The 26,660-nt window shown below is 63.1% G+C and overlaps 2 protein-coding genes across 4 annotated transcripts in view; both read left to right on the top strand.

Annotated features, from left to right (window-relative positions):
- Nucleotides 1–602: 602 nt before the first annotated feature.
- LOC136374693 (hepatitis A virus cellular receptor 1-like) lies at nt 603–2,282 on the top strand (the record flags this gene model as incomplete). Its single annotated transcript, XM_066340086.1, has 2 exons — nt 603–1,534; nt 2,148–2,282. Coding segments are annotated over 2 exons (1,067 nt in total), but the record flags the coding sequence as incomplete, so codon positions are not given.
- Nucleotides 2,283–7,131: 4,849 nt separating this feature from the next.
- C3 (complement C3) overlaps nt 7,132–26,660 on the top strand; it is a 59,437-nt gene continuing 39,908 nt past the window's right edge. For 2 of the 3 annotated variants that reach the window (XM_066340088.1, XM_066340087.1), the window contains exons 1-10: nt 7,132–7,245; nt 11,610–11,802; nt 13,648–13,807; nt 15,957–16,027; nt 16,812–16,906; nt 18,019–18,101; nt 19,353–19,443; nt 20,921–21,023; nt 24,042–24,162; nt 25,854–25,969. In XM_066340088.1, coding sequence (XP_066196185.1) covers nt 7,160–7,245; nt 11,610–11,802; nt 13,648–13,807; nt 15,957–16,027; nt 16,812–16,906; nt 18,019–18,101; nt 19,353–19,443; nt 20,921–21,023; nt 24,042–24,162; nt 25,854–25,969 — 1,119 coding nt within the window. In that variant the 5' untranslated portion in view covers nt 7,132–7,159. The remainder of the gene's footprint in view (nt 7,246–11,609; nt 11,803–13,647; nt 13,808–15,956; nt 16,028–16,811; nt 16,907–18,018; nt 18,102–19,352; nt 19,444–20,920; nt 21,024–24,041; nt 24,163–25,853; nt 25,970–26,660) is intronic. The other variant, XM_066340089.1, reaches the window with a different exon arrangement.

The following is a 26,660-nucleotide window of genomic DNA, read 5'->3' as shown; positions in this document are numbered from 1 at the left end:
TGAGTGGTGTCACCATCACCATGTCACCGTGTCATTGACACCAGTGTCACCATCACCGTGTCCCCGTCACCATGTCACCGTGAGCAGTGTCACTGTCACTGGTGTCACCATCACCAGTGTAACAGTCACCGTGTCACTGTGAGCAGTGTCACTGTCACCGTGTCACCGTCACCGTGTCACCATCACTGTGTCATTGTCACCAGTGTCACTGTCACCAGTGTAACAGTCACCGGTGTCACCATCACCGTGTCACCGTGAGCAGTGTCACCATCACCATGTCACTGTCACTGGTGTCACCGTCACCATGTCACTGTAACCGTCATTGTCACCGTCAATGTCACCATCATCATCATCATCATCCCCATTGTCCCATTGTTGTCACTGCCCTGTCACCCTCATTCACATAAACCGTCATTGTCACCATCACCAACAGCCTGCGTGTCCCCACCATCATCCCCATTGTCCCCGTCATCGCCACCACCCTCAGCTACATCCATCATTGTCACCATCGATGTCATCAATGTCACCAGTGCCATCCCCACTGTTCCCCTGCCATCACTGCCCATCTTCAGTTGCGTCAGCCCTGTCATTGTCACCGTCAGTGTCCCCACATCATCCCCACTGCGGGGACCATCATCCCACCGTGGCCACCACACTCATCTGCACCACCATTGTCACCATTCATGTCACCATTGTCACCATCCCCACTGTCCCCATCATGGCCACCACCCTCATCTGCACCACCATTGTCACCATCCATGTCACCATTGTCACCATCCCCACTGTCCCCATCATGGCCACCACCCTCATCTGCACCACCATTGTCACCATTGTCACCATCCCCACTGTCCCCCTCATGGCCACCACCCTCATCTGCACCACCATTGTCACCATTGTCACCATCCCCACTGTCCCCATCACAGTCACCACCCTCATCTGCACCACCATTGTCACCATTGTCACCATCCCCACTGTCCCCATCACAGTCACCACCCTCATCTGCACCACCATTGTCACCATTCATGTCCCCATTGTCACCATCCCCACTGTCCCCATCATGGCCACCACCCTCATCTGCGCCACCACTGTCACCATCGATGTCACCATTGTCACCATCCCCACTGTCCCCATCATGGCCACCACCCTCATCTGCACCACCATTGTCACCATTCATGTCACCATTGTCACCATCCCCACTGTCCCCATCACGGCCACCACCCTCATCTGCGCCACCACTGTCATCATCGATGTCACCATCATCATCCCCATTGTCCCCCTCATGGCCACCATCGTGTCCCCATCATCATCCCCATTGTCCCCATCACGGCCACCACCCTCATCTGCACCCACCATTGTCACCATCAATGTCACCATTGTCATCATTGCCCTGTCAGCCTCAATCGCACCAGCCCTGTCACTGTCACCATCAATGTCCCCAACACCATCCCCATCGTCCCCATCATGGCCACCACCTTCATCCACACCCACCACTGTCACTGTCACTGTCCCCATCACGGCCACCACCCTCATCCACGTCCATCATTGTCACCATCGATGTCCCCATCACCATCCCCATTGTCCCCATCTTGGCCACCACCCTCCTCCCCACCCACCACTGTCACTGACATTGTCACTGTCATCGCCCCCATTTTGGCCACCACCCTTCTCCCCACCCGCAATTGTCACTGTCACTGTCCCCATCTCGGCCACCACCCTCATCTGCACCCACCACTGTCACTGTCATTGTCACTGTCACTGTCACTGTCACTGTCACTGTCACTGTCACTGTCACTGTCCCCATCTCGGCCACCACCCTCCACCCTACCCACCATTGTCACTGACATTGTCACTGTCACTGTCCCCATCTTGGCCACCACCCTCCTCCCCACCCACCACTGTCACTGTCATTGTCCCCATCACCATCCCCATTGTCCCCATCACAGCCACCACCCTCCACCCCACCCACCATTGTCACTGACATTGTCACTGTCACTGTCATTGTCACTGTCCCCATCTCGGCCACCACCCTCATCTGCACCCACCACTGTCACTGTCATTGTCACTGTCACTGTCACTGTCATTGTCCCCATCACGGCCACCACCCTCCTCCCCACCCACAATTGTCACTGTCATTGTCCCCATCTCAGCCACCACCCTCCACCCCACCCACCATTGTCACTGTCATTGTCACTGTCACTGTCACTGTCACTGTCACTGTCACTGTCACTGTCACTGTCCCCATCACGGCCACCACCCTCCACCCCACCCACCATTGTCACTGACATTGTCACTGTCACTGTCCCCATCACGGCCACCACCCTCCACCCCACCCACCATTGTCACTGACATTGTTACTGTCACTGCCCCCATCATGGCCATCACCCTCCTCCCCACCCATCACTGTCACTGTCACTGTCACTGTCACTGTCACTGTCATTGTCACTGTCATTGCCATTGTCACTGTCCCCATCACGGCCATCACCCTCCTCCCCGCCCACAATTGTCACTGTCACTGTCCCCATCTCGGCCACCACCCTCCTCCCGGCCCACCACTGTCACTGTCACTGTCACTGACATTGTCACTGTCACTGTCACTGTCACTGTCCCCATCTCGGCCACCACCCTCCTCCCGGCCCACCACTGTCCCTGTCACTGCCACAGCCCCCCGTGTCCCTCCCTGTCCCCCCCGGCCGTCACCTGTGACATCTGTGGCCGGGGACAGATGTCGCGGGAGGGGACAGCGCGGGGCAGGAGGGCGTTGAGGAGGTGGCACAGCAGGACCCCGTCCCGCAGCGCCTGCGCCAGGTCCCACACCTGTCCCCCGGGGCCGCTGGCGCGGTGACCCGCGGGCAGGACGCGCGCGGCCACCAGCCAGTGGGCACACTGCCGCCACACCTCCATGGGGACAGCGGGGACACCAGACCGGGGGACTGCGGGGGTGGGCCTCGATGGAGACGGGTCCCGGCAGGGTGAACTTCGGTGGAGGTGGGTCCTGGTGGGATCAACGGAGGTGGGTCCTGGTGGGATCAGTGGAGGTGGGTCCTGGCAGGATCAGTTTCCGGGGAGGAGTGGACAGAGGTGGGTCCTGGCAGGGTGAACTTCAGTGGAGATGGGTCCTGGTGGGATGAATTCCAATGGAGATGGGTCCTGGCAGGGTGAACTCTGATGGAGGTGGGTCCTGGCAGGATAAACCTCTGTGGAGCAGCTGATGGAGGTGGGTCCTGGAGGGTGAACTTCAATGGAGGTGGGTCCTGGTGGGATGAATTCCAATGAAGGTGGGTCCTGGCAGGGTGAACTTCAGTGGAGACGGGTCCTGGCAGGATGAACTCTGCTGGAGGTGGGTCCTGGCAGGGTGAACTCTGATGGAGGTGGGTCCTGGAGGGATCAATGGAGGTGGGTCCTGGCAGGATGAATTTCAGTGGAGGTGGGTCCTGGTGGGATGAACTCTGCTGGAGGTGGGTCCTGGCAGGGTGAACTCAAATGCAGGTGTGTCCTGGTGGGATGAACTCCGGTGGAGATGGGTCCTGGCGGGATGAACTCAAATGGAGTTGGGTCCTGGCAGGATCAATTTCAATGAAGATGGGTCCTGGCAGGGTGAACTCCAGTGGAGGTGGGTCCTGGTGGGATCAATGGAGGTGAGTCCTGGAAGGATCAGTTTCCGGGGAGGAGTGGACGGAGGTGGGTCCTGGCAGGGTGAACTCCAGTGGAGACAGGTCCTGGCAGGATGAACTCTGATGGAGGTGGGTCCTGGCAGGGTGAACTTCAGTGGAAATGGGTCCTGGTGCGAGCAATTTCAATGGAGATGGGTCCTGGTGGGATGAATTTCAGAGGAGGTGGGTCCTGGCAGGATAAAACCTCTGTGGAGCAGCTGGTGGAGGTGGGTCCTGGAGGGATCAATGGAGGTGGGTCCTGGCAGGATGAATTTCAGTGGAGACAGGTCCTGGCAGGATGAACTCTGATGGAGGTGGGTCCTGGCAGGGTGAACTGTGGAGCAGTCAGTGGGAGGGGGTCCAACCATCAGCTTCTGGCCAGGAGCTGACGGAGATGGGATCCCAGAGCGGGTGAGATCCCGGTGGAAATGAGATCCTGGTGGAGGTCAGTACCTGGTGGAGGTGAGATCCCGGTGCAGGTGTGATCCTGTGGAGGTCAGATCCTTTGGAGATCAGGTCCCAGAGGAAACGGGATCCTGGTGCAGGTGAGATCCCAGGCCAGGTCCCAGTTCAGGTGAGCTCCCGGTGTCACCACCCCTGTCCAGCACAGCACCAGGTGAGGCCCTGCCCTGTGTGGCCTGGGCAGGACCTGGCTGACGACCCCTGGCTGACCCCTGGTGACCCCCGGCTGAACCCTGGTGACCCCCAGGACAAACCTGGGCTCCTCTGATCCCTCCTGGGGTGATGACCCCTGGCTGACTCTTGGTGACCCCCGGCTGACCCCGGTGACCCCCGGTGACCCCTGGTGACCCCTGGCTGACCCCTGGTGACCCCCGGCTGACCCCTGGTGACCCCTGGCTGACCCCAGTGACCCCTGGTGACCCCCAGGACAAACCTGGGCTCCTCTGTCCCCTCCTGAGGTGATGACCCCCAGCTGACCCCTGGTGACCCCCAGCTGACCCCTGTGACCCCTGGTGACCCCCAGGACAAACCTGGGCTCCTCTGTCCCCTCCTGAGGTGGCTCCGGGCACGGGGGGTCCCTTCCCCCCAGGAAGGGGAGGAACCGGAGGCGCCGGGGCCCCGCGGGGCCACCTCCGGTGACAAGTGACAGATGCGGGTCCCCGTGCCTCCGCCACGTCCGCGTGTCCCCGACGGGCTCCTCCTGCTCCGGCCGCGCTCCGGTGGCCGGAGGGGACAGCCCGCGGTGGTCAGCGCCGGTGGCCTGGCCCGGGCAGGTGGCGGAAGGACAGAGGTGGTGGCCCAGGGGACAACGGAGGAGTGGCGCCTGCGCCCCAGGGGTGCCGCGGGGGACAACGGGAACTGGGCCCGGGTGGCTTCGGGTGGCTTCCGGGGACCTCCCTGTCACCGTCACCGTCACCGTCATGGAGGAGCTGCCACCGCCACGGGGACAAGGGGACAAGTGGGACATGGAGGGGGGATCTGGGGACTGGAGCCAGGCCAAGGTCCCAGGAGGGGGCCAGGTGACATGGACGTGGTGGCCCAGGGGCCCAGGTGACATGGACGTGGTGGCCCAGGGGGTCAGGTGACCTGGATGTGGTGGCCCAGGTGTCCAGGTGACCTGGATGTGGTGACCCAGGTGTCCAGGTGACCTGGACGTGGTGGCCCAGGGGGTCAGGTGACCCAGACGTGGTGGCCCAGGTGTCCAGGTGGCTGGATGTGGTGACCCAGGTGTCCAGGTGACCTGGATGTGGTGGCCCAGGTGTCCAGGTGGCTGGATGTGGTGACCCAGGTGTCCAGGTGACATGGACATGGTGGCCCAGGGGTCTGGGTGACCCGAATGTGGTGGCCCAGCAGGTCCAGGTGACCTGGATGTGGCGGCCCAGGAGGTCAAGGAGGACTCCAGGTGGCCCAGGGGGTCCCACGAGGGTCTAGGTGGTCAGAGATGGTGGCCCAGAAGGTGTCCAGGTGGCCCAGGGGGTCCTAGAGGGGTCCAGGTGACCTGGGCATGGTGGCCCAGGTGGCCCAGGTGAGGTCCAGAGGAGTCCAGGTGGTCAGACATGGTGGCCTGGAAGGTCCAGGAGGTGTCCGGGTGGCCCAGGAGGTCCAGGATGGCCCCAGGTGTCCAGGTCCAGGAGGTGACCTGGGTGACCAGGAGGTGACCAGGAGTTGACCCGGGTGTCCAGAAGGTGACCCCAGTGTCCAGGTGTCCAGGAGGTGGCCCCGGTGTCCAGGTCCTACCAAAGGTCCTGGAGGTCACCCAGGTCCTGTCAGGGGTCACCAGGGGCTCACCAGGTGTCTGTCCCCTACTGGGGGATCTCCAGGAGGACCCACCCTGGTGTCCCCCCAGTGTCCTTTCAGTGTCCCCAGTGTCCCCCAGTGTCCCCTGAGTGTCCCCTCAGTGTCCCCCAGTGTCCCCAGTGTCTTCCCAATGTCTTCCCAGTGTCCCCTCAGTGTCCCCCAGTGTCCTCCAGTGTCCCCCCAATGCCTCCCGAGTGTCCTCTCAGTGTCCCCCCAGTGTCCCCAGTGTCCCCCCAGTGTCCCCAGTGTACCCCGCAGTGTCCCCTCCGTGTCTCCCCGGTGTCCCCTGGTGCCCCCGAGTGTCCTTTCAGTGTCCCCCGCAGTGTCCCCATTGTCCCCCCAGTGCCCTCCCAGTGTTCCCAACTGTCCCCCCAGTGTCCCCAGTGTCTTCCCAATGTCCCCCCAGTGTCCCCGCAGTGTCCCCGAGTGTCCCCACTGTCTCCAGTGTTCCCAGTGTCCCCCCGTGTCCCCCCAGTGTCCCCCCAGTGTCCCCGCTGTCCCCAGTGTCCCCCTCAGTGTCCCCAACAGTCCCCCAGTGTCCCCCCGGTTTACCCTGCAGTGTCCCCAGTGTCCCCCAGTGTCCCCACTGTCCCCCAGTGTCCCCCCCAGTGCCCTCCCAGTGTTCCCAATGTCTCCCAATGTCCCCCCAGTGTCCCCAGTGTCCCCAGTGTCCCCCAGTGTCCCTATTGTCCCCAGTGTCCCCATTATCCCCCCAGTGTCCCCTCACTGTCCCCCCGATGTCCCCTGAGTGTCCCGAACTGTCCCCCCAGTGTCCCCCCAGTGTCCCCTCGCTGTCCCCCCAGTGTCCCCGCTGTCCCCCCGGCCCCCCCCGCGCTGTCCCCGCGGTGTCCCCGCGATGTCGCAAGCCCGCCGGTGGCCCCTCGCCAGCGCCTTCCCCGAAATGAGGAACGAGCGCGCCGCCCCTCCCCCCACCCCTCCCCTCCCCCACCCCGGGGGGCACCCCAAGGCGCGGGACCCCCTCCCCCCCCCTCAGCGAGTGGCACCCCCTCCCCCCGCGGGGGGTCCCCGCGCTGTCCCCGCCGTGTCCCCGCGGTGTCACCTCCCCCCATCCCCCACCCCAGGGTGCCCAGAGCCCCCCTCCCCCTCCCCCCGCCCCCTCCCCCACCCATGGGTGGGCCCGGGTTACCCATTAACCCCCGGGGCGGCCATAAAGGGACCCCCACCCCCCCCCCGGCCACTGTCGCCACTGTCGCCGGTGTCGCCGGTGTCGCCGTCCCCTCCCCGCGGCCATGGGGCCTCCGCTGACCCCCCCCGGCCTCTTCCTCCTCCTCCTCCTCCTCCTCGGGCAGCCCGCGACCCCCGCCCAGGCAGAGCTGTGAGACACGGGACCCCCACCCATCCTTGGGACCCCCACCCACCCACCTGCGGGACCCCCACCCTTGGGACCCCCCAACCCTCGTGTGAGACCCCCACCCACCTGTGGGACCCCCACCCTTGGGACCCCCACCCATCCTTGGGACCCCCACCCTTGGGACCCCCACCCACCCACCTGTGGGACCCCCACCCTTGGGACCCCCCAACCCTCGTGTCAGACCCCCACCCATCCACCTGTGGGACCCCCAATCCACCTGCGGGACCCCCACCCTTCCGGGGGTCTCCCAATCCACCTGTGGGACCCCACCCACCTGCGGGACCCCCGAACCACCTGTGGGACCCCCACCCATTCACCTGTGGGACCCTCCTATCCACCTGTGGGACCCTCCTATCCACCTGTGGGACCCTCCTATCCACCTGTGGGACCCCCACCCACCTGCGGGACGCCCCACCCACCGTGGGACCCCCACCCATCCTTGGGACCCCCCACCCTTCCAGGGGACCCCCAAACCACCTGTGGGACCCCCACCCATTCACCTGTGGGACCCCTCCCCATTCACCTGCGGGACCCCCCACCCATCCTTGGGACCCCCCCCATCCACCTGTGGGACCCCACCCACCTGTGGAACCCCCACCCATTCACCTGTGGGACCCCCCACCCTTCCAGGGTCTCCCAACCCACCTGAGGGACCCCCACCCACTCACCGATAGGACCCCCAACTCACTCATTGGGCCCCGCCCCCATCCACGGGACCCCCACTCACCCATGGGCCCCCCACCCACCTGTGGGACCCCCATGGAACCCCCTCTTTTAGGACCCCCCCACCCCTGGGACCCCCTCTTTTAACCCCCCCGGGATCTCCCCTGGGGTTCTCCCATCAAATCCTCTTTTTTGGGGACCCCCAGGAGCCCCCCAAACCCATGGGACCCCCGTGGACCCCCCATTTTGGGACCTCCACCCACCCATGGGACCCCCACCCATATGGGACCCCCATTTTGGGATCCCCCAAACCTCAGGACCCCCCCATGGGACCCCAGCCTGGACCCCCCGTATCCGAGACCCCCCCAAAACCCCCCAAAACCCCCCAGGGACCCCCAGCCCCAAATGGGATGGCGGATACTGGGATGTAATGGGGCATTTGGGGGATCTGGGGATGGATTTGGGGGGCTCTGGGTGCTGTGGGGACAGATTTGGGGTCACGGGGGCAGTGTGATGACCCCAGGGCACTGAGGGGACAGATTTAGGGTCTCTAGGACACTGTGGGGACAGATTTGGGGTCACGGGGGCAGTGTGATGACCCCAGGGCACTGAGGGGACAGATTTAGGGTCTCTAGGACACTGTGGGGACAGATTTGGGGTCACCGGGGCAGTGTGATGACCACAGGGCACTGAGGGGACAGATTTTGGGGGTTCTGGGTGCTGTGAGGAGAGGTTTTGGGGTCACTGGGGCAGTGTGATGTCCCCAGGACACTTTGGGGACAGATTTTGGGGTGTCTGGGTGCTGTGAGGTCCCTGGGACATTCTGGGGACAGTTTTTGGGGTTCTGGGTCCTGTGAGGTCCCCAAGATGATTCAGGGACAGATTTTGGGGGTTCTGGGTGCTGTGATGTCCCCAGGACACTGTGGGGACAGATTTGGGGTCTCTGGGACACTGTGGGGACAGATTTGGGGTTTCTGAGTGCTGTGAGGTCCCTGGGACATTCTGGGGACAGTTTTTGGGGTTCTGGGTCCTGTGAGGTCCCCAAGATGATTCAGGGACAGATTTTGGGGGTTCTGGGTGCTGTGATGTCCCCAGGACACTGTGGGGACAGATTTGGGGTCTCTGGGCGGTGTGAGGTCCCCAGATGATTTAGGGACAGATTTGGGGTCCCCAGGACACTGTGGGGACAGATTTGGGGTCTCTGGGGACAGATTTGGGGTCCCCAGGACACTGTGGGGACAGATTTGGGGTCTCTGGGGTCTCTGGGGACAGATTTGGGGTCTCTAGGACACTGTGGGGACAGATTTGGGGTTTCTGGGTCCCTGGGACACTTTGGGGACTGATTTTGGGGTCTCCAGGACAGTGTGATGTCTCCAGGGTGTTGTGGGGACAGATTTGGGGTCACTGGGGCAGTGTGATGTCCCCAGGACACTTTGGGGACAGATTTTGGGGTCTCTGGGGACAGATTTGGAGTCTTTAGGACACTTTGGGGACAGATTTGGGGTTTCTGGGGACAGATTTGGGGTCTCTGGGCAGTGTGAGGTCCCCAGATTATTTAGGGACAGATTTGGGGTCTCTAGGACACTGTGGGGACAGATTTGGAGTTTCTGGGTCCCCGGGACACTTTGGGGACAGATTTTGGGGGCTCTGGGTGCTGTGAGATCCCCAGGACACTTTGGGGACAGATTTCTGGGGTTTCTGGGCAGTGTGATGTCCCCAGGACACTGTGGGGACAGATTTGGGGTTTCTGGGTCTCCGGGACATTTTGGGGATAGATTTTGGGGTCACCGGGGCAGTGTGATGACCCCAGGACACTTTGGGGACAGATTTGGGGTTTCTGAGTGCTGTGAGGTCCCTGGGACATTTTGGGGACAGTTTTTGGGGTTTCTGGGTCCTGTGAGGTCCCCAAGATGATTCAGGGACAGATTTTGGGGGTTCTGGGTGCTGTGATGTCCCCAGGACACTGTGGGGACAGATTTGGGGTCTCTGGGACACTGTGGGGACAGATTTGGGGTTTCTGAGTGCTGTGAGGTCCCTGGGACATTTTGGGGACAGTTTTTGGGGTTTCTGGGTGCTGTGAGGTCCCCAAGATGATTCAGGGACAGATTTTGGGGGCTCTGGGTCCTGTGATATCCCCAGGACACTTTGGGGACAGATTTTGGGGTTTCTGGGGACAGATTTGGGGTTCTGGGCGGTGTGAGGTCCCCAGATGATTTAGGGACAGATTTGGGGTCCCCAGGACACTGTGGGGACAGATTTGGGGTCTCTGGGGTCTCTGGGGACAGATTTGGGGTCTCTAGGACACTGTGGGGACAGATTTGGGGTTTCTGGGTCCCCGGGACACTTTGGGGACTGATTTTGGGGTCTCCAGGACAGTGTGATGTCTCCAGGGTGTTGTGGGGACAGATTTGGGGTCACTGGGGCAGTGTGATGTCCCCAGGACACTTTGGGGACAGATTTTGGGGTTTCTGGGTCCCCGGGACATTTTGGGGACAGATTTGGGGGTCACCGGGGCAGTGTGATGACCCCAGGACACTTTGGGGACAGATTTGGGGTTTCTGGGGACAGATTTGGGGTCTCTGGGCAGTGTGAGGTCCCCAGATGATTTAGGGACAGATTTGGGGTCTCTAGGACACTGTGGGGACAGATTTGGGGTTTCTGGGTCCCTGGGACACTTTGGGGACAGATTTTGGGGGCTCTGGGTGCTGTGAGATCCCCAGGACACTTTGGGGACAGATTTTTGGGGTGTCTGGGCAGTGTGATGTCCCCAGGACACTGTGGGGACAGATTTGGGGTCTCTGGGGACAGATTTGGGGTCTCTGGGACACTGTGGGGACAGATTTGGGATTCTGGGCAGTGTGAGGTCCCCAGATGACTTAGGGACAGATTTTGGGTCTCTGGGGACAGATTTGGGGTCTCTAGGGCGCTGTGACACTCCCATGGTGTCCCCAAGGTGACAATGGTGACACTGGCCGTGCTGCGGCTCGACAGAGATGAGCAGGGGACACTGTGGGGACAGATTTGGGGTCTCTGGGGACAGATTTGGGGTTTCTGGGCAGTGTGAGGTCCCCAGATGATTTAGGGACAGATTTGGGGTTTCTGGGGACAGATTTGGGGTTTTTAGGTCACTGTGGGGACAGATTTTTGGGGTTTCTGGGGACAGATTTGGGGTTTCTGGGTGCTCTGGGGACAGATTTGGGGTTTTTAGGTCACTGTGGGGACAGATTTTTGGGGTTTCTGGGTGCTGTGATGCCCCCAGGGCCCCGTGACACTGCCGTGGTGTCCCCAGGGTGACGATGGTGACACTGGCCGTGCTGCGGCTCGACAGAGATGAGCAGGGGACACTGTGGGGACAGATTTGGGGTCTCTGGGGACAGATTTGGGGTTTCTGGGGCACTGTGGGGACAGATTTGGGGTCTCTGGGGACAGATTTGGGGTTTCTGGGCAGTGTGAGGTCCCCAGATGATTTAGGGACAGGTTTGGGGTTTCTGGGGACAGATTTGGGGTTTCTGGGTGCTCTGGGGACAGATTTGGGGTTTTTAGGTCACTGTGGGGACAGATTTGGGGTTTCTGGGTGCTCTGGGGACAGATTTGGGGTCTTTAGGACACTGTGGGGACAGATTTGGGGTCTCCAGGGCGCTGTGACACTCCCGGGGTGTCCCCAGGGTGACGATGGTGACGCCGGCCGTGCTGCGGCTGGACACGGACGAGCAGGTTGTCCTGGAGGCCCCCGGGGTGACCAAGGCCACCAAGGTCCATGTGCTGGTGCAGGACTTCCCCCAGAAGCAGCACGTGCTCTTCCAGACCAACGTGGAGCTGCGCCCCGAGCAGGGCATGATGGCCACGGCCACCGTCAAGGTACGGGGTCACCTCGCCCTGGTCAGTGTCACCACCCCCTGGTCAGTGTCACCTCCCCTTCTGGTCATTGTCACCTCCCCCTGGTCACTGTCACCACCCCCTGGTCGGTGTCACCTCCCTCTTCTGGTCAGTGTCCCCACCCCTGCTGGTCAGCATCACCGCCCCTTGGTCATTGTCACCTCCCCCTGGTCAGTGTCACCTCCCCATGGTCAGTGTCACCTCCCCCTGGTTAGTGTCACCTCCCTGTGCTGGTCAGTGTCACCTCCCCCTGGTCATTGTCACCACCTCCTGGTCAGTGTCACCTCCCCTTCTGGTCATTGTCACCATCCCCTTGGTCAGTGTCACCTCCCCCTGGTCATTGTCACCTCCCCCTGGTCACTGTCACCTCCCCTTCTGGTCATTGTCATCTCCCCTTCTGGTCAGTGTCACCTCCCCCTGGTCAGTGTCACCTCCCCCTGGTCATTGTCACCTCTCCCTGGTCAGTGTCACCTCCCCTTCTGGTCAGTGTCACTGCCTTCTGGTCAGTGTCACCTCCCCCTGGTCATTGTCACTGCCTTCTGGTCAGTGTCACCTCCTCCTGCTGGTCAGTGTCACCTCCCCCTGCTGCTCAGTGTCACCACCCCCTGTTGGTCAGTGTCACCTCCCCTTCTGGTCAGTGTCACCTCCTCCTGCTGGTCAGTGTCACCGCCCCTTGGTCAGCGTCCCCACCCCCTGGTCAGTGTCACCATCCTCTAGTCATTGTCACCGCCCTCTGGTCAGTGTCACCATCCCCTGGTCACTGTCACCTCCCCCTGGTCATTGTCACCTCCCCCTGCCGGTCAGTGTCCCCCCTCCCGGTCACTGTCCCTGTCATTGTCCCCGCGGTCACTGCCCGGGAGGGGACACTGGGGCTGGACCCTGACCTGGGGTGGGCAATGTCCGGAGGTGGGGGACAGAGGGATGGTCACTCCTGGGGACGGTCACTCTGGTGTCCTGGGGACGGTCACTCTGGGGACAGTCACTCCTGTGTCCTGGGGACAGTCACTCTGGGGATGGTCACTCTGGGGACGGTCACTCTGGTGTCCTGGGGACGGTCACTCTGGGGACGGTCACTCTGGGGACAGTCACTCTGGGGACGGTCACTCCGGTGTCCTGGGGACAGTCACTTGTGGTGACCCCAGTGTCCCCTGTCTGTGCAGATGTCCCCAATGTCCCCTGTCCCCACAGATGTCCCCATGGATGTCCCCAGTGTCCCCTGTCCCCACAGATGCCCCAGTGTCCCTGCAGATGTCCCCAATGTCCCTGCAGATGTCATGGTGTCCCCTGTCCCTGCAGGTGTCCCCAGTGTGTCCCTAATATTCCCACAGGTGTCCCCAGTGTCCCCAGTGTGTCACTGTGTGTCACTCTGTGTCACTCTGTGTCACTCTGTGTGTCCCCATGTCCAGTGTGTCACTGTGTGTCACTGTGTGTCACTCTGTGTCCCTGTCCCCGCAGATGTCCCCAGTGTGTCCCTGTGTGTCTCTGTGTGTCACTCTGTGTCACTGTGTGTCCTGTCCCCGCAGGTGTCCCCAATGTCCCCAGTGTGTCCCCAGTGTGTCACCGTGTCCCTGTCCCCGCAGGTGTCGGCCAAGTCGCTGTCCCTGTGTGTCCCCATTGTGTCCCCATTGTGTCACCGTGTCCCTGTCCCCGCAGGTGTCGGCCAAGTCGCTGTCCCAGTGTGTCCCCATTGTGTCCCCATGTCACCGTGTCCCTGTCCCCGCAGGTGTCGGCCAAGTCGCTGTCCCTGTGTGTCCCTGTGTGTCCCTGTGTGTCCCTGTGTGTCACTGTGTGTGTCCCCAATGTGTCACCATGTCCCTGTCCCCGCAGGTGTCGGCCAAGTCGCTGTCCCCGGTGCGGGGGAAGCAGTTTGTGGCGGTGACAGCGAAGACGGACACGGTGACACTGGAGAAGGTGCTGCTGGTGTCCCTCCAGAGCGGCCACATCTTCGTGCAGACCGACAAACCCATCTACACCCCCGGGGCCACCGGTGAGGGGACAGGGGACACTGGGGACAGCGGGGACAGCGGGGACAGCGGGGACAATGGGGACAGGGGACACTGGGGACACTGGGGACAGTGGGGACAATGGGGACAGCGGGGACAGCGGGGACAGCGGGGACAATGGGGACAGCGGGGACAGCGGGGACATCGAGGGGATGGGGACAATGGGGACAGCGGGGACACCAGCGACAGCAGGGACACTGGGGACAGTGGGGACAGCGGGGACAGCGGGGACATCGAGGGGATGGGGACAATGGGGACAGTGGGGACAGCGGGGACACTGGGGACAGCGGGGACAGCGGGGACAGCTGGGGACAGTGGGGACAATGGCGACAATGGAGACACTGGGGACAGGGGACACTGGGGACAGCGGGACAGCGGGGACAGCGGGGACAGCGGGGACAGCGGGGACATCGAGGGGATGGGGACAATGGGGACAGCGGGGACACCAGCGACAGCAGGGACAGTGGGGACAGTGGAGACAATGGGGACAGCTGGGGACAATGGGGACAATGGGGACAGCGGGGACAGTGGGGACATAGAGGGGATGGGGACACCAGGGACACCTGGGGATACCTGGGGTCATCGATGGCATGGGGACACTGGGGACATTAAGGGGATGTGGACACTGGGGGGACATCAAGGGGATGGGGACACTGAGGGGATGGGGACACCAGGGACACTGGGGACACCTGGGGACATCGAGGGGATGGGGACACTGAGGGGATGGGGACACCAGGGACACTGGGGACACCTGGGGACATCGAGGGGATGGGGACACTGGCGGGATATCGAGGGGATGGGGACAGTGTGGGGACATCCCAGGAATGGGGACATTGTGGGGACATCGAGGGGATGGGGACATTGTGGGGACACTGTGGGGACATTGAGCGGAGGGGGACACCTGGGGACACCTGGGGACATTGAGGGGATGAGGACACTGTCCCCCGTGTCCCCTCCCAGTGCTGGGTGTCCCCATTCCTGTGCTCACCTTGTCCCCCTTGTCCCCTCACCTTGTCCTTCATGTCCCCACTCTGTCCTTGTCCCCTCTCACCGTGTCCCTTGTGTCCCCTCCCACTGCTGGGTGTCCCCAGGTGTTCCCAGGTGTCCTTTCACCATGTCCCTTGTGTCCCCAGTGCTGGGTGTCCCCAGACGTCCCCAGGTGTCCCCTCACCGTGTCCCCATGTCCCTCTCACTGTGTCCCCTGTGTCCCCAGTGCTGGGTGTCCCCAGACGTCCCCAGGTGTCCCCTCACCGTGTCCCCAGGTGACCCCTCTCACGGTGTCCTTTGTGTCCCCAGTGCTGGGTGTCCCCTGTGTCCCCGTGTCCCCTCACGGTGTGCCCTGTGTCCCCAGTGCTGGGTGTCCCCCGTGTCCCCATGTCCCCTCACGGTGTGCCCTGTGTCCCCAGTGCTGGGTGTCCCCTGTGTCCCCATGTCCCCTCACGGTGTCCCCCGTGTCCCCATGTCCCCTCACGGTGTCCCCTGTGTCCCCAGTGCTGGGTGTCCCCTGTGTCCTCATGTCCCCTCAGGGTGTCCCCTGTGTCCCCAGTGCTGGGTGTCCCCCGTGTCCCCATGTCCCCTCACGGTGTCCCCATGTCCCCTCACAGTGTCCCCTGTGTCCCCAGTACTGGGTGTCCCCATGTCCGCTCACGGTGTCCCCTGTGTCCCTGTGTCCCCAGTACTGGGTGTCCCCATGTCCGCTCACGGTGTCCCCTGTGTCCCCGTGTCCCCTCACGGTGTCCCCTGTGTCCCCATGTCCCCTCACGGTGTCCCCTGTGTCCCCAGTGCTGGGTGTCCCCATGTCCCCTCACGGTGTCCCCTGTGTCCCCAGTGCTGGGTGTCCCCTGTGTCCCCATGTCCCCTCACGGTGTCCCCTGTGTCCCCAGTGCTGGGTGTCCCCTGTGTCCCCATGTCCCCTCACGGTGTGCCCTGTGTCCCCAGTGCTGGGTGTCCCCTGTGTCCCCATGTCCCCTCACGGTGTCCCCCGTGTCCCCATGTCCCCTCACGGTGTCCCCTGTGTCCCCAGTGCTGGGTGTCCCCTGTGTCCCCGTGTCCCCTCACGGTGTCCCCCGTGTCCCCAGTGCTGGGTGTCCCCTGTGTCCCCATGTCCCCTCACGGTGTCCCCTGTGTCCCCAGTGCTCTGCCGTCTCTTCACCGTGGGTCACCTCATGCAGCCGCTGGCCAAGACGGTCATCGTGGAGGTCAAGGTGGGTGACACCGGGAGGTGACACCGGGAGGTGACAACGGGAGGTGACGCGGGGAGGTGACATGGCAGGTGACACAGGGAGATGACACCAGGAGGTGACATGGGGAGGTGACACAGGGAGGTGACATGGGGAGGTGACACCGGGAGGTGACACTGGGAGGTGACATGGGGAGGTGACACAGGGAGGTGACCCATGGCAGGGAGGTGACACGGGGAGGTGACACAGGGATGTGACACAGGGAGATGACACCGGGAGGTGACATGGCAGGTGACACAGGGAGGTGACACCGGGAGGTGACATGGGGAGGTGACACAGGGAGGTGACCCATGGCAGGGAGGTGACATGGGGAGGTGACACGGGGAGGTGACACGGGGAGGTGACCCATGGCAGGGAGGTGACACAGGGAGGTGACACGGGGAGGTGACACAGGGAGGTGACACAGGGAGGTGACATGGGGAGGTGACACCGGGAGGTGACACAGGGAGATGACACCGGGAGGTGACATGGCAGGTGACACAGGGAGGTGACACAGGGAGGTGACCCATGGCAGGGAGGTGACACAGGGAGGTGACACGGGGAGGTGACATGGGGAGGTGACACGTGGCGGGGGGGGTGACACAGCAGGTGACACAGGGAGGTGACACAGGGAGGTGACATGGCAGGTGACACAGGGAGGTGACCCATGGCAGGGAGGTGACACAGGGAGGTGACACAGGGAGGTGACACAGGGAGGTGACCCATGGCAGGGAGGTGACACAGGGAGGTGACACGCGTGTCCCCTCAGACGCCCGACAACGTCATCATCAAACAAGTGCCGGTGTCGTCGCCCTCCAAGAACGGGATCCTGATCCTCAACCACAACCTGCCCGAGGTGGTCAGGTGGGTGTCACCGCCCCCGGGTGGCCTTGGGGACATCCCGCAGGGCTGGCAGGATGGGGACACCGTGACACTGTCTCCTCGCCATCCCCTCGGTGACTCTGTCCCCTCTCTGTCCTCTCGCTGTCCCCTCTCTGGCCCCTGCTGTCCCCTTGCTGTCCCCTCGGTGACACTGTCCCCTTGGTGACACTGTCCTCTCTCTGTCCTCTCACTGTCCCCTCCCTGTCCCCTCTCTGTCCCCTCGGTGAAACTATCCCCTCACTGTCCCCGCTGTCCCCTCACTGTCCCCGCTGTCCCCTCGCTGTCCCCTCACTGTCCCCTCGGTGTCACTGTCCCCTCGGTGACGCTGTCCCCTCTCTGTCCCCTCGGTGTCGCTGTCCCCTCACTGTCCCCGCTGTCCCCTCGGTGACACTGTCCCCTCTCTGTCCCCTCTCTGTCACGGTCCCCTCGCTGTCACTGTCCCTGCTGTCCCCTCGGTGACGCTGTCCCCTCGCTGTCCCCGCTGTCCCCTCGCTGTCCCCGCTGTCCCCTCGGTGTCACTGTCCCCGCTGTCCCCTCTCTGTCCCCTCGGTGACACTGTCCCCTCTCTGTCCCCTCGGTGTCCCTGTCCCCTCACTGTCCCCGCTGTCCCCTCGGTGACACTGTCCCCTCACTGTCCCCGCTGTCCCCTCTCTGTCCCCTCGGTGATACTGTCCCCTCTCTGTCCCCTCGGTGTCCCTGTCCCCTCACTGTCCCCGCTGTCCCCTCGGTGACACTGTCCCCTCTCTGTCCCCTCGGTGTCCCTGTCCCCTCACTGTCCCCGCTGTCCCCTCGGTGACACTGTCCCCACTGTCCCCTCTCTGTCACTGTTCCCTCACTGTCCCCTCGGTGACGCTGTCCCCTCACTGTCCCCGCTGTCCCCTCGGTGTCACTGTCCCCGCTGTCCCCTCTCTGTCCCCTCGCTGTCACTGTCCCCTCACTGTTCCCGCTGTCCCCTCGGTGACACTGTCCCCTCTCTGTCACTGTCCCCACTGTCCCCTCTCTGTCACGGTCCCCTCTCTGTCACTGTCCCCTCTCTGTCACTGTCCCCGCTGTCCCCTCGGTGTCCCTGTCCCCTCGCTGTCACTGTCCCCCAGCCTGGGCACCTGGACCATCTCGGCCAAGTTCGAGGACTCCCCGGAGCAGGTGTTCGACGCCCACTTCGAGGTCAAGGAGTACGGTGAGTGTCCCCTGGGGACACGGGGACTGTCCCCGAGGGTGGCGCCGGGGTCACTGCTGTCACCGATGGCCGTACGGGGACACGGGGACACTGGCGGGGTGACAGGGACAGGGGTGGCAGTGAGGGGACACGGTGACATTGGTGGTGGCGGTGACAGGGGTGGGATGACAGGGACAGGGGTGGCAGGATGGGGACATGGGGACCCGATGTCCCTGATGTCCCCGATGATGTCCCCGATGTCCCCAATGTCCCCGATGTCCCCAATGTCCCTGATGTCCCCAATGTCCCTGATGATGTCCCCGATGATGTCCCTGATGATGTCCCCAATGTCCCCGATGTCCCTGATGATGTCCCCGATGTCCCCATGTCCTCAATGTCCCCAATGTCCCCCATGTCCCCCATGTCCCCGATGTCCCCAATGTCCCTTATGTCCCCGATGGTGTCCCCAATATCCCCAATATCCCAAATGTCCCCAATGATGTCTCCATGTCCCCAATATCCCTGATGTCCCCAATGTCCCCAATGTCCCCAATGTCCCCGATGTCCCTGATGATGTCCCCGATGTCCCCATGTCCTCAATGTCCCCAATGTCCTCGATGTCCCCCATGTCCCCGATGTCCCCAATGTCCCTTATGTCCCCGATGGTGTCCCCAATATCCCCAATATCCCAAATGTCCCCAATGATGTCTCCATGTCCCCAATATCCCTGATGTCCCCAATGTCCCCAATGTCCCCGATGTCCCCGATGGCGTCCCCAATGTCCCCGATGTCCCCAATGTCCCCGATGGTGTCCCCAATATCCCCAATGTCCCCCATGTCCACGATGTCCCTGATGTCCCCAATGATGTCCCCGATGTCCCCAATGTCCCTGATGTCCCCAATGTCCCTCATGTCCCCAATGATGTCTCCATGTCCCCAATATCCCCGATGTCCCCAATGTCCCCAATGGTGTCCCCAATGTCCCTGATGTCCCCAATGTCCCCAATGATGTCCCTGATGATGTCCCCAATATCCCCGATGTCCCCAATGTCCCCAATGGTGTCCCCAATGTCCCTGATGTCCCCAATGTCCCCAATGATGTCCTTGATGATGTCCCCGATGTCCCCGATGTCCCCAATGTCCCCAATGGTGTCCCCAATATCCCCAGTGTCCCCGATGATGTCCCCAATGTCCCCAATGGTGCCCCCGATGTCCTTGATGTCCCCGATGTCCCCAATGATGTCCCCAGTGATGTCCCCGATGTCCCCGCAGTGCTGCCCAGCTTTGAGGTGTCCCTGGAGCCCGAGGAGAAGTTCCTGTACATCGACCGCCAGGAGGACTTCCACGTGTCCATCCTGGCCAGGTGACAGCCACCGGTCCCCTCTGGGGACAGCTCTGCCCCCTGCTGTCCCCCGGGCGGGCAGGGGACAGTCTGGAGGGGACAGACACGGGGTGGCATGGGGACATTGGTGGCGGTGGTGGCAGGGGTCGATGACAGGGACAGGGGCGGCAGGATGGGGTCATGGTGGGGTGGTGACACGGTGGCACGGTGACACAATGACACGGTGACACACACAGTGACACACACGATGACACGGTGACAACGGTGACCCCTGGTGGCCGTCCCCAAGTACCTGTGGGGACAGAAATGGCAGTAATGGGGACACACACAGTGACATGGTGACACATGCGGTGACACGGTGATACACATGGGGACACAGTGACACGGTGACACAGTGACACACACGGTGACACACGTGGTGACACACACGATGACATGGTGACACACACAGTGACACATGCGGTGACATGGTGACACAGTGACACGGTGACCCACGTGACCCACGCGGTGACACGGTGACACGGTGGCACAGTGACACGGTGACACGGTGACACACACAGTGACATGGTGACACGCATGATGACACGGTGACACGGTGACACACACAGTGACACACACGATGACACAGTGACAACGGTGACCCCCGGTGGCCGTCCCCAGGTACCTGTGGGGACAGAAATGGCAGTAATGGGGACACACACAGTGACGTGGTGACACATGCGGTGACACGGTGATACACATGGTGACACAGTGACACGGTGACACACGTGGTGACACACACGATGACATGGTGACACACACAGCGACACACGGTGACATGGTGACACAGTGACATGGTGACCCACGCGGTGACACGGTGGCATGGTGGCACGGTGACACAATGACATGGTGACACACACAGTGACATGGTGACACGCATGATGACACAGTGACACGGTGACACACACAGTGACACACACGATGACACGGTGACAACGGTGACCCCCAGTGGCCGTCCCCAGGTACCTGTGGGGACAGAAATGGCGGTAATGGGGACACACACAGTGACATGGTGACACATGCGGTGACACGGTGATACACATGGTGACACAGTGACACGGTGACACAGTGACACACACAGTGACACACACGATGACATGGTGACACACACAGTGACACATGCGGTGACACGGTGACACAGTGACACGGTGACCCACGCGGTGACACAGTGACACGGTGACACGGTGACCCACGCGGTGACGCGGTGACACAGTGACACGGTGACACGGTGACACAGTGACACGGTGACATGGTGACACACACGGTGACACGGTGACCCCCGGTGGCCGTCCCCAGGCAGCTGTGGGGACAGGAATGGCAGTAATGGGGATGTGAGGGGGACACACACAGTGACACGGTGACACACGCGGTGACACACACGGTGACACGGTGACACAGTGACACGGTGACACGGTGACCCACGCGGTGACACGGTGACACCCCCGGTGGCCGTCCCCAGGTACCTGTACGGGAAGCACGTGCAGGGCGTGGCCTTTGTCCTCTTCGGGGTCATGGTGGACGACGAGAAGAGGAGCATCCCCCAGTCCCTGCGGCGCGTGTCTGTGAGTGACACTGTCCCCAACGCTGTCCCCAACCCTGGCACTGTCCCCAGCACTGTCCCCAGTGCTGTCCTCAAACCTGCCGCTGTCCCCAGCGCTGTCCCCACCTCTGCTGCTGTCCCCAGCGCTGTCCCCAACCCTGGCACTGTCCCCAGTGCTGTCCTCAACCCTGCCACTGTCCCCAGCGCTGTCCCCAGCCCTGCCGCTGTCCCCAACACTGTCCCCAGCGCTGTCCCCAGTGCTGTCCCCAACCCTTGCACTGTCCCCAGCGCTGTCCCCAACCCTGGCACTGTCCCCAATGCTGTCCCCAGCTCTGCCACTGTCCCCAATGCTGTCCCCAGCGCTGTCCCCAATGCTGTCCCCAACCCTGGGGCTGTCCCCAACACTGTCCCCAACCCTGGCACTGTCCCCAGCGCTGTCCCCAACCCTGGCACTGTCCCCAACGCTGTCTCCAGCCCTGCCGCTGTCCCCAACACTGTCCCCAGCACTGTCCCCAACCCTGGCACTGTCCCCAGCGCTGTCCCCAATGCTGTCCCCAACCCTGGCACTGTCCCCAACGCTGTCCCCAGCCCTGCCGCTGTCCCCAACACTGTCCCCAGCGCTGTCCCCAGTGCTGTCCCCAACCCTTGCACTGTCCCCAGCACTGTCCCCAGCACTGTCCCCAGTGCTGTCCCCAGCCCTGGCACTGTCCCCAATGCTGTCCCCAACCCTGCCGCTGTCCCTGTCCCCAAACCTGTGCCCAGTCCCAGCATTGTCCCTGTCCCCAACACTGTACCCTGGCACTGTCCCAGTCCTTGTCCCCAACCCTGTCCCTGTCCCCCATCCTGTCCCTGTCCCCAGCCCTGTCCCAGTGAACCTGTCCTTGTCCCCAGCCCTGGTCTTGTCTCTGTCCCCAACACTGGCACTGTCCCCATCTCTATCTCCTGTCCCCATCCCTGTCCCCATCCATGTCCCTAACCCTGTCCCCGTGTCCCCTGGCTGTCCCCAGGCACAGGACGGTGACACCGTGCTGTCCCTAACCCTGTCCCCGTGTCCCCGTGTCCCCAGGTGCAGGACGGTGACACCGTGCTGTCCCTAACCCTGTCCCTGTGTCCCCGTGTCCACAGGTGCAGGACGGTGACACCGTGCTGTCCCTTACCCTGTCCCCGTGTCCCCGTGTCCCCAGGTGCAGGACGGTGACACCGTGCTGTCCCTTACCCTGTCCCCGTGTCCCCGTGTCCCCGTGTCCCCAGGTGCAGGACGGTGACGCTGACGCCGTGCTGTCCCTAACCCTGTCCCTGTGTCCCCGTGTCCCCAGGTGCAGGACGGTGACACCGTGCCGTCCTGACCCTGTCCCCGTGTCCCCGTGTCCCCAATTGCAGGACGGTGACACCGTGCTGTCCCTAACCCTGTCCCCGTGTCCCCAGGCGCAGGACGGTGACGCCATGCTGTCCCTAACCCTGTCCCCATGTCCCCGTGTCCCCAGGTGCAGGACGGTGACACCGTGCTGTCCCTAACCCTGTCCCCGTGTCCCCGTGTCCCCAGGTGCAGGACGGTGACGCCGTGCTGTCCCTAACCCTGTCCCCGTGTCCCCGTGTCCCCAGGTGCAGGACGGTGACGCCGTGCTGTCCCTAACCCTGTCCCCGTGTCCCCGTGTCCCCAGGTGCAGGACGGTGACGCTGACGCCGTGCTGTCCCTAACCCTGTCCCTGTGTCCCCGTGTCCCCAGGTGCAGGACGGTGACGCCGTGCTGTCCCTAACCCTGTCCCCGTGTCCCCGTGTCCCCAGGCGCAGGACGGTGACACCGTGGTGTCCCTAACCCTGTCCCTGTGTCCCCGTGTCCCCAGGTGCAGGACGGTGACACCGTGCTGTCCCTTACCCTGTCCCCGTGTCCCCGTGTCCCCAGGTGCAGGACGGTGACACCGTGCTGTCCCTTACCCTGTCCCCGTGTCCCCGTGTCCCCGTGTCCCCAGGTGCAGGACGGTGACGCTGACGCCGTGCTGTCCCTAACCCTGTCCCTGTGTCCCCGTGTCCCCAGGTGCAGGACGGTGACACCGTGCCGTCCTGACCCTGTCCCCGTGTCCCCGTGTCCCCAATTGCAGGACGGTGACACCGTGCTGTCCCTAACCCTGTCCCCGTGTCCCCGTGTCCCCAGGTGCAGGACGGTGACGCCGTGCTGTCCCTAACCCTGTCCCCGTGTCCCCAGGCGCAGGACGGTGACGCCATGCTGTCCCTAACCCTGTCCCCATGTCCCCGTGTCCCCAGGTGCAGGACGGTGACACCGTGCTGTCCCTAACCCTGTCCCCGTGTCCCCGTGTCCCCAGGTGCAGGACGGTGACACCGTGCTGTCCCTAACCCTGTCCCCGTGTCCCCGTGTCCCCAGGTGCAGGACGGTGACGCTGACGCCGTGCTGTCCCTAACCCTGTCCCCGTGTCCCCATGTCCCCAGGCGCAGGACGGTGACACCGTGCTGTCCCTAACCCTGTCCCCGTGTCCCCATGTCCCCAGGCGCAGGACGGTGACACCGTGCTGTCCCTAACCCTGTCCCCGGTCCCCGTGTCCGCAGGTGCAGGACGGTGACGCCGTGCTGTCCCTAACCCTGTCCCCGTGTCCCCAGGTGCAGGACGGTGACGCCGTGCTGTCCCTAACCCTGTCCCCATGTCCCCGTGTCCCCAGGTGCAGGACGGTGACACCGTGCTGTCCCTAACCCTGTCCCCGTGTCCCCGTGTCCCCAGGTGCAGGACGGTGACGCTGACGCCGTGCTGTCCCTAACCCTGTCCCTGTGTCCCCGTGTCCCCAGGTGCAGGACGGTGACGCCGTGCTGTCCCTAACCCTGTCCCCGTGTCCCCGTGTCCCCAGGCGCAGGACGGTGACACCGTGGTGTCCCTAACCCTGTCCCTGTGTCCCCGTGTCCCCAGGTGCAGGACGGTGACACCGTGCTGTCCCTTACCCTGTCCCCGTGTCCCCGTGTCCCCAGGTGCAGGACGGTGACACCGTGCTGTCCCTTACCCTGTCCCCGTGTCCCCGTGTCCCCGTGTCCCCAGGTGCAGGACGGTGACGCTGACGCCGTGCTCTCCATGGCTCACGTGCGCGAGCGCTTCCCCAACCTCCAGGAGCTGGTGGGACACTCCCTTTATGTCACTGTCACCGTCATCACCGAGTCAGGTCTGTGCGGGGACACGGGGGGACACAGGGGGACACAGGGGGACACGGGGGAACAAGGGGGGACAGGGACAGCAGGGGGACACGGTGGATGGAGCAATGGGGGACAGGGACAGTGGAGGAATACAGGGGACACGGGGGGCACGGGGACAAGGACAGTGGAGGAATACAGGGGACACGGGGGGGACACTGGGGGGACAGGGACAGTGGAGGAATACAGGGGACACGGGGGGACACGGGGACAGGGACAGCAGGGGGACGGGGGGGACACAGAGGGACATGGGAGACAGGGACAGCAGGGGGACACAGTGGGGACAGGGATGATGGGGAGATGCAGGGGACAGGGACAGTGGGGGACATGGGGGACAGGGACAGTGGGGGGACACAGGGGGACACGGGGACACAAAGGGACATGGGGGACAGGGACAGTGGGGGGACACGGGGACACAGCGGGGACATGGGGGACAGGGACAGTGGGGGACATGGGGGGGACAGGGACAGCAAGGGGACACAGAGGGACCGGGACAGTGTGGGGACATGGAGGAACACAGAGGGACATGGGGGACAAGGACAGCAGGGGGACACAGAGGGGACAGGGATGATGGGGAGATGCAGGGGACAGGGACAGTGGGGGGACACAGCAGGGACAGGGACAGTGGGGGGACACAGGGGGACACGGGGACACAAAGGGACATGGGGGACAGGGACAGTGGGGGGACACGGGGACACAGCGGGGACATGGGGGACAGGGACAGTGGGGGACACAGCGGGGACAGGGACAGTAGAGGAATACCAGGGACTGGGGGTGACAAGGACAGTGGGGCATGGGCCGGACAGGAGGGATGGTGGGGACAAAGTGGTGACAGCAGTGATGTGGCTCGGGGGACATGTGGGGTTGGGGACAGCGAGGATGGAGGGGGGGACATCTGGAGCCACCCAGGGGCTGTTCCTAGACAGGGGACAGGGACTCCAGGTGACACTGCCATTGTCCCCAAGGCAGTGACATGGTGGAGGCACAGCGCGGTGGCAGAGGGGACAGGGGACAGGGACAGGGATAGGGGACAGGGACAGGGGACAGGGACTGCAGGTGACACTGCCATTGTCCCCACAGGCAGTGACATGGTGGAGGCACAGCGCGGTGGCAGAGGGGACAGGGGACAGGGATAGGGGACAGGGGACAGGGACTCCAGGTGACACTGCCATTGTCCCCACAGGCAGTGACATGATGTGGTGGCAGAGGGGGCGTAGAGGGGACAGGGACAGAGGACAAGGACCCCAGGTGTCACTGCAATGTCCTCACAGGCAGTGACATGGTGGAGGCCCAGCGCAGTGGCAGAGAGGGACATAGAGGGGACACAGAGGGGACAGGGATAGGGAACAGGAACCCCAGGTGACACCACGATGTCCCCACAGGCAGTGACATGGTGGAGGCACAGCGCACAGGCAGAGGGGACAGGGGACAGGGACAAGGACAGGGACCGCAGGTGACACTGCGATGTCCCCACAGGCAGTGACATGGTGGAGGCCCAGTGTGGTGGCAGAGGGGACAGGGGACAGGGGACAGGGACCGCAGGTGACACTGCCGTGTCCCCACAGGCAGTGACATGGTGGAGGCACAGCGCGGTGGCAGAGGGGACACAGAGGGGACAGGGATGGGGACAGGGACCCCAGGTGACACCGCGATGTCCCCACAGGCAGTGACATGGTGGAGGCCCAGCGCACTGGCATCAAGATCGTGACGTCCCCCTACAGCATCCACTTCACCCACACCCCCAAGTACTTCAAGCCGGGGATGCCCTTTGACCTCAGGGTTGGTGACATCCTGGGGACAGCGGTGGTGGCACTGGCCTGGGAGGGGGACAGGGCTCGGGGGTGGAGGGGAAGTCCCTGGGTGATGTCCCCGTGTCACCTGAGAGGGGCAGGGGACCGTGGGGTGTCCCTGTGTCACTGGGCTGGCCCTTCCTGGTGGCAGTGTCCCTTCCCAGTGTCACCACTCCTTCCCAGTATCATTGTCCCTTCCCAGTGTCACCTTCCCTTCCCAGTGTCACCACCCCTTCCAAGTGTCACCCCCCTTCCCAGTGTCACTGCTCCTTCCCAGTGCCACCACTCCTTCCAAGTGTCACCCCCCCTTCCCAGAGCCAATGTCACTTCCCAGTGTCCCCTGCTGGTGACACAACCCCTTCCCAGTGTCACTGCCCCTTTCCAGTGTCACTGCCCCTTCCCAGTGTCACCACCCCTTCCCAGTATCATTGTCCCTTCCCAGTGTCACCGCCCCTTCCCAGTGCCACCACTCCTTCCCAGTATCATTGTCCCTTCCCAGTGTCACTGCCCCTCCCCAGTGCCACCACTCCTTCCCAGTATCATTGTCCCTTCCCAGTGCCCCTTCCAAGTGCCACCACCCTTTCCAGGTGCCACCACCCTTTCCAGGTGCCACCACTCCTTCCCAGTGTCACTGCCCCTTTCCCTTGTCCCTTCCCAGTGTCACTGTCCCTTCCCAGTGT

This window comes from Sylvia atricapilla, unplaced genomic scaffold, assembly GCF_009819655.1.
Source record: "Sylvia atricapilla isolate bSylAtr1 unplaced genomic scaffold, bSylAtr1.pri scaffold_100_arrow_ctg1, whole genome shotgun sequence".
Taxonomy (NCBI): Eukaryota; Metazoa; Chordata; class Aves; order Passeriformes; family Sylviidae; genus Sylvia; species Sylvia atricapilla.
The sequence above is the reverse complement of the archived record's forward strand: the minus strand, read 5'-3'. Positions and strand labels throughout refer to the sequence as shown.